This window comes from Lontra canadensis, unplaced genomic scaffold, assembly GCF_010015895.1.
Source record: "Lontra canadensis isolate GAN:19392208 unplaced genomic scaffold, GSC_riverotter_1.0 scaffold106, whole genome shotgun sequence".
Lineage (NCBI taxonomy): Eukaryota > Metazoa > Chordata > Mammalia > Carnivora > Mustelidae > Lontra > Lontra canadensis.
In genome coordinates this window covers 2,502,326-2,512,192 of record NW_022631100.1, presented here as the reverse complement: position 1 = coordinate 2,512,192, position 9,867 = coordinate 2,502,326, and the positions used below count along the sequence as shown (strand labels likewise).

The window sequence follows — 9,867 nt, the reverse complement described above, 5'->3', positions numbered from 1 at the left end:
CACTTCAGAGCAATCCCCAACCCGCAGTGGCCCCAACACCTCCCGTGAGTCCCTCCCCCACCAGGGTCCAACTCCCCAACAACCATGCAGGCAGGCGCTGTGAAGGCCCCCACCACCCCTTTGCAAAGGGAGGAATCCCCGCGTGACTCCAGCAGGAGTCCCAGGCCCTGCAAGAGGGATTTTCAGAAACAAGTCCGCCACCCCAGACAATTTTTTTTTCAATTCTAAATCTCCCAAAAGCTCTCGAATGCTAAGTTTTCTTCCATAACTTATTTAGGCCAAGATCTGACCTGAACCAAGCAAGCTGACGCTATTCATGGTTTTATTAATCCCAATTAGTCTGACGTTTCACAGGGTTCTCTGCAAAATCAGTCATGCGCTTGGCAGTCGGGAGGTGCCCCGGACTGCAGGGGTGTTAGGAAACGCATGGTAGATGGGTTTTACTCCGTCTCAGATACACGTTTTCTGAACTCGGAGACCCATCCAGCCCCATGGATTTTAGGAGGACTATGGACCAGGCGTGGTATTGTGTATAATGTGAAGGCTCAGCAGGCCTGTGCTCGCCCACACCTGCACTGGGGAGCCTGCGTCTGCACACCTGGCAAGCCGTTTTGCCCAGGGATGGAGTCGGTAAACAAAGCTCAAAACACACCCAGGCCCAGAGATTTCAGTGGCAAGGAGGGGGGTGGGTGAACGGTAGGCTGCAGTAAGGGAGCACAGGGCCAGGAAAGACTTTTGGGGACCCGTCCCCAGGCAGCCCTGGGATGGCGGAGGGCACAGCAGACCTTTCCACACCGGGCTGAGTGCTCACTCCTGCCCTGGCTCACTCCTGCCCTGGCGTAGCCCCAGGGAGACCAAACACTCAGATGGGGGCTGGGGACCCAGAGGAAGGGTCCACTGAACCCTGCCCCTGCCTGGCAGCTCTGGGGCACCCTGGCAGGGGGCAGGGAGACGTGCAGGGCAGGGGCAAGCCGAGCATCCCAGCCTTGCTGTCCGTGATCCCGCCCCCGACTCCCCACCCTCCACCCCACCTGAGATGCTCTGGGGGCCTGCGTCTTTCTGGAGCAGGGGGAGGGGCTGGCAGCCTCGCAGCCTGCCAAGAACAGCAGATGCGTTTTCAAAATAAATAATGTTTTTTAAATCCCCCTCTTCCACTCCAACCCCGGGAGATGGCGGAAGAGCAAGTGAGGTCCTGGTGCCCGCTGCAGCCTGGCGCAGCCCTCATGGGACCACCCTGGAATTCTCGGCAGTGCCTTCGACTCACAGCTGCTGTGGGATGCCCTGCTCCTTGTAGCCTGTGTGGAAGAAGAAGAGGAGAGACAATGAGATGCGCACTTCCTACAGGATTTCTCCAGGAGGTGCCTGTAAACTGCAATATGGTCATGAAATCTTATTCACACTAAAGTGTGAATGGCTGCTATACTCAGGGTCCACTTTTTCTGGAGGGCATGGGCTTTTTAACCAGAACAGAAAGATGCAGGGAGAACTGTGGAACTTTGGGTTTAGTGGGGTTATGGGACAGGAGGGCATCCGGGATGGGGGGTGCGGGACACGGTGATCGACATGCCCCGAAACCACTGCCCAGGAGACTGCCGGGTGGGCCTCCATCCCCGAGCACCAGGCACCTGGGACATGTGGACAGAGAGGAGGACGGAAAGGAAAACAGCAAGACAGGACACAGAAGACCGTCACCATGTGTTTGTTCAATCAGCCAGACGTCTGGGACACAGACAAACATGACCGAGGACTCCGAGCCTTTAAAACACTGTTGACTGTCACAAGACCACTGGGGAAACTGAGCCACTGAAACATTTAGGGATGAAGTTATGAGTTTGGGATTGGCGAAATGCCTCCCACCCCACTGAGAGCTGGCAACTTAGCTCCAGAGGAGTTTCTGAGGACCTAACGGTTGTTTTCTCTCATTATTTACCAAATTATTCACCAATTTTAAGTCCAAAACATATGCGGGAAATGCAGAAAAAAGATGACATCACAGATGACACAGGAGTGACCATGTGTTGTTGAAGCCACTGCAGGCCCCGAGGGGCTCAGTGTGCGAGGCCCCAGACTTCTGTCTACACCTCAATACTTTCCACACTACAGCTAGAAATCCCACCAAACAAAAACACAAAGAGGATATACAGAAACACAAAAATAAAAGAAAATAGATAAAAATCAAAAACAAGACGAAAGCCCGGCGGCCCGCTGGAGTGAACGTGTTGGGGAGGGTGGCGCGCAGCGGGGCGGCAGCCCAGGCTGGGGGCCCTGCGCCCACCAGCAGACTCACCTTGGGAAACTTGGGGGGCAACACAGGGATGTGAGGCCGCAGGAGGGAGAGGAGGAAAAGAGAAAAAGAAAACAGGGTGAAAACAGAGACCAGAGGGACTGGCGGAAGTCTAAAAAGCATCAGGATGTGTAAACGCTCTGCCCAGGCCCTGGGGACCAGCAGGTGGATGCTGGGGCAGGGGCGTGTGGCCAGAACTCTCCCCACCCCAGGTTCACAGCCTGCAGCCCCACAACTCAGCCGAGCCCACTCCTCCCCTGGGGCCACCTGCTGACCCTCGCTCTGGGCTCACCCCCAACTGCCTGGAGAAGCCGGCCGCGGGCCCCGGAGGGGCTCAGTGTGCTAGGTGCACCTGCGGGGGGACAGCTGCGGGACATGCTCAGGAGGTTAAGATGCTCCTGGCCCCAGCCGGGCTCTGTGTGGTCACCCCGTCTAGAGACAGGAGTCCCTAATGCCTGGGGACAGACAGAGGCAAACAGATCTCCTTCTGCAGATACCCCGATGGACCGGCAGAGGCGCCGAAGTCCCGTGTGGAGAACACACAGATGTAAGCAGATGGTGTCATGTTGGGGTGGACGTGGGGCAGAGAGCGCGGGGAACTACCCCGTATTTCTCCATCCTCGACCAGGACAGACGGTGGTGGGCTCGTTGTTATTATCAACACAGTGGCTTGCTTATGTCCCAGACTTTAACGTCTGCTGAGGTCTGGAATTCCCTGCTCGCCCTCTTAGCGGCTTTTCTGGATGGTGTATGTGTTGATGAGCCCCTGGCCAGTGCTGTGTGGAAGGCCATCCTCGGGGCACCTGGGGGGCTCACCTGTTAGGTGTCTGCCTTCCGCTCAAGTCATGATCCTGGCGTCCTGGGATAAAGCCCTCTGCTCAGCGGGGAGTCTGCTTCTCCCTTTCCCTCTGCCTGCCACTGCCCCTGCTTGTGCTCTCTCTGTCTCTCTCTTTCTCTCTCTCAAATAAATAAGTAAAACCTTTTTTTTTTTTTTAATCATCCTCTACTGTTGCAGCTGAGAGGTTTCCTTCATTTTTGCAGCAAGGGGCTGGAGTGAACCCAGAAAGAACAGCCCCCGTCCAACTATCGGTTAGGACAGACGAGTCCCTTGTGGGACCTCTTGGCAAAGTCACCACCCCCACGGGACGTGTGTGCTCCGCCGTCCCTCAGAGCCACCCCGGCCTGCAGCGGCCTCTCAACAGCAGTGATTACACACCCTTCCAGGGCAGGTTTACTTTCTGGAACGAGTCACCCCTGCCGAGATATGTGGCTGAGTCCGGCGAGCGGCACAGCCGGGGGACAGGGGTGAGGTGCGGTGGCTTTTCTCCTGCAGCCAAGTCTGAAAAGTCTGGTGCAAAAAAACCAGCATCCCCGGAGCCAGCGTGCAGACATCCAAGAAGCTGAGTGGCCACAGCGAGGGCCCGGGGCCCAGGGGCGGGGTGGGAACCCAGCTTCTCACACCAAGCATCCTGGCTGCACTCTCAGTGCCAGCCACAGGGCCAGGCTTTCCGGCTGAGCCCACAGTCTGGGGTGATGCAAAGAGAGGAAGAGGAAGAGGCCCCATCTGACTCGTCGGGGTCCATGCTTCCTAGTCTAGGACCTGATGCGGGGGCCCTTCCAGTTATCTCTAAGACACAGACCCTGTGGTGTTTAAAACCCCTGGGTTTTAAGGGAGACCAAGATAAAAACAACCAGAAAGCTCTAGGAACAAGGCGCCCATTCACTGAAAGGGGGCTGGGTGACACAGGTGCGTTCCACTTGAGGGGAAAGTCTCCTCCTTCAGGTGCCCAAGAGCCGGGCCAGACACTGGGGTCACGCGGGAGGAAGCCGTCAAAGGGGTCAGGCCTCGTTCAGGGTCAGGCCTTCCGACTACAGCTGAGGACGTGTCCCACAGCAAGGCCCCCAGGTCCCAAATGGGAAAGGGTCAGGAGGCAGGGGGCCATCGCACAGGCCCCCGGGAAGCCTCAGGCTCTGCAGTCCCTGGTCCCGGGCACAGGGCGAGGCGCCTATAGCAGGCCTGCCTGGGTCTCTGACTCTTCTGCCTGCTCCCCTCCCAAGGTCCCGGTCCTCCCTGAGAGCCTCCCTGTGCCTGCCCTGAGAGCAGCCCTCTGCAGCCTAGCCCCCCCCGGGGCCAAACCCCCCCCCCAGAGCTCCTGGCCAGGCCTGCTGGTCCCCTCCTGTTCTTCTGGCTGGCCCCAGCCTCCCAGGGTCTGCCACTGCCTCTCAGACCTCTGTTGCTGGATGTCCTGCTTCCAGGTGGCCAGTCTGCCCAATCAACTGGCTCCAGGGGACCCCAGTTGGGCTCCGGGGCCTGCATTTTTTTCTGGCCTGTGGCTTGACTGGTCACTGACCGAAGGCCTGGCCTGGCCTGGCAGCTGTGTGTGCCCTGCCTCCCCTGAGGACCCTGAACCCAGAGGGAGTCAGCTACAGGTCATTCTAGATCGTTCTAGCTCGGTCCCCATAACTCCCATCCACCTTCTGGCACGGACAGGCCAGCCCAGGAGGGGCTTTGTTGCACAGGACACCGGGAGGTGCCTAGGGCATGAAGAGAGGGCAACGGCGTGCCTGAAGGGATGCGGTCCTGCCCGTGGGAGTCCACGGCGGCGTGGACAGAACATGTGAAAATGCCGGCCACGTGCAGTGTCTGCTCTAAGAGCTCAAGGTTACTTCACAGATGTTATGTCCATCCGGTGAGCTCTGTAACGTTAGGCACTTTCTCAAAACAGTTCTGTGTCTGACTCAAGTTTGTGCTAAATGACGGGCGAAGGTCCCCTCAAGAAGGAGCCACACTTAGGTCAAAGGAAGGAGAAAACCGTGCCGTCTGGCTATAAAAACCAAACAAAACAACACAACAACCCAGTTACAGGGCTTCCCATGGGCAGGGAGACCATGTGGGTTCTCCTTCTTTCTGGAAGCTGGGGCCACCAGGCACATGGACCGCACCCCGGCTTCCCAGGGTGGTCCGGGGCTGTTCCCTCAACAAGGAGGATGCCCAAGGTGTTTGAGCTGATCAGAAGCTCCATCCTGTCTCATTCACACCCTCGGGTTCAGGACTCCCTGCAGGCATGGGGCTGGGCATGCGGAGGGTCAGGGTCAGGGACAGGGGAAGGGTCCCCTCTGCCAGGCAGCTGCAGACTCCCGTAACCAGCACACAGATGTGCCATCCTGAGCGCCCGGCCCCGGGGAGGGGGAGACCTCCCGGCAAGGTGTTACCCCTGGCAGGACCACACGGCCCAGACCATCCAGCACCGGCCCCTCCTCCAGCCCAGCCCCCGACGCACGGGTGGCTACTCACTGGCGAGGATGACCATGTCCATGCCCCAGAAGATGCTCATGATCCAGCCCACCATGACGATGGCCGTGAGGGTCTGGATGAGGGCCGCTGCGATGTTGAGCCAGAAGACACAGCATACGTGCCTGTCCGGGAGGTCGGTGCGGGCTCCGCACAGCACCGCGAAGGCCGAGACAAACGTGCCTGTGAGAGGCCGGAGGGGACAGCCTTCTGAGTGCACTGGGGGGAACAGCCACTCGCATGTTAGGCCAGCCGGGGGCCCTGTTATCCAACGCCACCCCCAGGGAGCTAGGAGAGGGGTGGCCCATGTCCAGCTCCTTCCCACTCAGACCCAGCTCGCCTCTGGTCCCTATGCTGGGGGAGCCGAGGCACCAGCCCCAGGATGTGTGGGCCCAGGCCCAGCACAGTCCTGGGGCCCAGCACAGTCCTGGGGTCATGATAAGCCGTCCCTACCACGAGGGAGCCACGGTGCAGCCCCCTGTGAGGACAGCGAACAGCCTGGGGGAAGGACATCCATCTTGTGTGGCAGAAGTTGTAAAGGTCTAGCAGCTGGGAGGTAGGAACCAGAGTCCCTGGGGTGACATGGAAGCCACCCACGGAGGCAAATTCAGGAAGTGACCCCCCAGCACACTCACTAATTGCAAAGGGACAGGAGCAGAGACCCAGGTTCCTGCAGGGTGAAGAAGGCGCAGGCCGGTGCCCGTGTTTAGAGACCCATCTCTGACGGGGTTCCCCTAGACACACCAGACCTGCAAGGGGAGGGACAGGGGGCCCAAGACTTGCTGAATATCCACAAGCCGCAAAGCAACATAGCATGTGTGTCCAGGTCCCTTAGCCAGTAGGACTTCCCAGATCCCTGCACGTGCTAGTGCTGCACTTAGTGACATCTTCCGGAGCCAGGCTCTCTCCTCCGTGGGCTCTGAGCCCTGCGGCCACCCTGCAGAAAAGCTAGTCTGCTCCCCACCCCCCGTCTGTACCAGTCTCCCATGCTGCTCCCGGACAGACTAACCCTAGAGCTAGCACTTGACCGCCCCCAGTCCAGAGCCCACCCCCCAACCACCTCCTTTACAGGTTCTCACCCTCTAGGTCACTGGGTCCCCACCCTAATCTCCAGACACTGGACACCCAGAGACGGTCTCCCAGAGAGGGTCTCCCAGCCACGTGTGACCAGAGGGCAGGAAGGAACATGTGCCGAGGCAGGCAGGCAAGCTGATTACCCCCAGGGCAAAGCCTGTCCCTGCTGTGGACGGTCTCTCTGGTCCACAGAGGCAGGGTCATGAATTCCTGGCCGAGGCTGAGGGTAGCTCCTGGCCCCTCCCAAATGGAGAGTCTGGGGAAGTGAGAGTTGCCCGGAGCAGCCTCCTACCCTCACCCAGACAAGGGATGAGACAGCCCCGTCTGCCCAGAAGAGCTCCTGGGTGCGCTCGATCTCTCTCTCTCTCAAATAAATAATTTTTTAAAAGATATACAGAGAGCTACAATAAGCAAACAAATATCATATTGGCAAAAAAACAGACCAGTGGAACAGAACTGAGAGCCTGGAAATAAACCCAGGGATGTACAGTCACTTAGTCTTTGACAAGGATGCTGAACAGGAGAGAAGATGGTCTCTTGATCAGTGGTGCTGGGATAACTGGATATTCACATGCGAAACAATGGAGCTGGACCCCTACCTCACACCACTCACAAAAATTAACCCGACATGGATCAAAGACTTAAATGTAAGACCTGAAACCACGAAATTTCTGGAAGGAAACACAGACACAAAGCTCCCCCACCGTGGGTCCTAGTGATGGTTTCTCGGATGTGACACCTAAAGCTCAAGCAACTGAAGCAAAAAATAAACACGTGGGACAACCTTCTGTAGAGCAAAGGAAACCATGCACAGAGTGAAAAGACAACCCGTGGAATGGGAGAAAATACCTGCAAACAGTGTGCTTGATAACAGGTTAATCTCCAAAATACAGAGAGAATTCATCCAACTCGGTAGCAGAAAAACCACCCAATTAAAACATGGGCAAAGGACCTGAACAGACGCTTCTCCAAAGAAGACACCCAGACGGCCAACAGACACATGAGAAGATACTAAGGGAAATGCCAATCAAAACCACGACGAGATGTTACCTCCCACCCGTCAGAATGGCCATGATCAAAAGACACAGACGAGAGATACCCAGTGTTGTCAAGGATGCGGAGGAAAAGGAACCCTCGTGCTCTGCTGCTGGGATTATAAATGGGTGCAGCCATTTACAGTATGGACAGTCCTCAAAAAATGAAACACACAACGACCATATGGTCCAGCAACCCCATTCTGGGGAAAATGAAAACATTAATTCAAAGAGATATCCGCTCCCCAAGTTCACTGCAGCATCATTTACAGTAGCCAAGACATGTCTACAGATGGAGAGATGGATAGAGACATCATGGTGCGTGTGTGCACAATGGAATATTATTCAGCCATAAAAACTGAGGAAACCCTACCACTCGTGACAACATGATGCCTTCATCTCGCTAAGTGAGATAAGCCAGACGGAGAAAGGCAAACACTGCAGGATCTCACGGATACGGATACGTAGGATCTCAAACAAAAACAACAAACAAACTCAGGAAAAGAGATCAGACGTGTGGTTATGGGGGAGTGAGAGAGCTGGAGGAGGGGGTCAGAGGGTTCCAAACCCCACGTGCAAGGGAAGGAAGCACCGGAGCGTGTCTCGTAGCCAACCCTGCTGTGGAACTTGGAGGAACGGAAAAATCCTGAGTTCTCGCCACATGGAGACAAGGGCTTTGTGTCTTTGTGTCGTATCTGTAGGAGCAACTGGATGTTAGCAGAGCCTCCCGTGCTGATCACTTCACAGCAGACGGCCGCGAAACCATCACGCTGCACGCCTCAACCTCGCACCGTGATGGGTCTCAACGATTTCTCAGGAAAGCTGAAAACAATGCAGATGCCCAAGTCCCACCTAATCCAAATTTAGATCACCAGGTGGGAAGTGGCGGGGGGCGGGGGGCACGAGAATCTGTATTTCTAGGAAAGTTCCTCCCTCCATGCAAATGCCCACTCAAGTGTGAGAACCACGGAGGAAGTGGCCCCTCCATGTTACAGGCACAGAGCAGGGAGACTTGGGAGCCGAAGGTGGTTCTCCTCTCACACCCACGGACAGCCGGGCCAGCAGCGCACAGCAGGGCTGGACCCTCCTTCCTGGGGGCTGTGGCTGGCTGGGGTCTCTCAGCAGCTCACCCAGACGCCTGAAGCGGTGCCTGCCCTGTGGAACCCCCCGATGAGTGAGGAAGCTCCTTATCCCCACCTGACGGAGGAGGAAGGGGCTAGGGGTGCGCCCCAGTTTACAGAGGAGGGGATGATGGAGATGATATTTGAACACAGCCTCCTCCCCTGGGGAGAGGGAGGTTGCTGTGGGGGTAGGACCGGTGACCTGGGCAGGGGTGGCAGGCTGCTGGGGCACTAGCCAGGGGCTCTGAATGCCCAGAGAAGGTGCACACCCCTAAGCTGGGGGAAATGGAGCTCTGGCAGTGTTTGGAGCCAGAGAGAGACGAGACAGAAGAAGTGACTGAAGACGACATGTCAGCAGCATGCTGAGTGGCTTGGAAGGGTCAGGGATGAGCCAGCAGTAGCTGGGGAATAACGGGACATGGACTCAGGGCTTGGGAGTGGACACGGGAGGAAACAGGAGACTTGGGGCCCCTTGGGAAGCGTGTACCTCCGTCCTTTGCCTCTGCTGATCTTGTGCGTCGTGGGAAATGAGATGAACAAGGACTGACACCATTAAAAAGGAGAAACTAAAAAAACAAGTGACAAGTTGGGCGGCCCCGGACTAAGCGAGGCTGAATGATGGGGCCACACTGCCTAGCCGTGGTCTAGATGCAGATCTGTCTGGTGTAGCAGCCTCAACGCTTTTCTGCCAGGATATTGGACCCTTACACTAAAAAATAAGGAAAATTAGTTCAGCTGCTGCGGAGAACATATGGAGGGTCCTCAAAAACTCAAAAATAGAATCCCCAGGGGTGCCTGGGTGGGCCAGTGGGTTGGAGCCTCTGCCTTCGGCTCAGGTCATGATCTCAGGGTCCTGGGATCGAGCACCACGTCGGGCTCTCTGTTCAGCGGGGAGCCTGCTTCCTCCTCTCTCTGCCTGCCTCTCTGCCTACTTGTGATCTTTGTCTGTCAAATAAATAAAATCTTTAAAAAAAAAAAATAGAATCCCCAGCTAGCCCAGCAGTTTCACTTCTGGGTCTGTGAAACAGAAAGCAGAGCCTCGGCAAGTTCTGTGCACCCCCA

At 56.7% G+C, this 9,867-nt stretch overlaps 1 protein-coding gene across 2 annotated transcripts in view; it reads right to left on the bottom strand.

Annotated features, from left to right (window-relative positions):
* Positions 1-634: 634 nt before the first annotated feature.
* Positions 635-9,867, bottom strand: part of STUM (stum, mechanosensory transduction mediator homolog) — a 48,922-nt gene continuing 39,689 nt past the window's right edge. The window contains exons 2-4 of one of the 2 annotated variants that reach the window (XM_032838783.1): positions 5,580-5,759; positions 2,288-2,296; positions 635-1,295 (exon numbers count right to left, since the gene is read on the bottom strand). In XM_032838783.1, coding sequence (XP_032694674.1) covers positions 1,261-1,295; positions 2,288-2,296; positions 5,580-5,759 — 224 coding nt within the window. In that variant the 3' untranslated portion in view covers positions 635-1,260. The remainder of the gene's footprint in view (positions 1,296-2,287; positions 2,297-5,579; positions 5,760-9,867) is intronic. The other variant, XM_032838784.1, reaches the window with a different exon arrangement.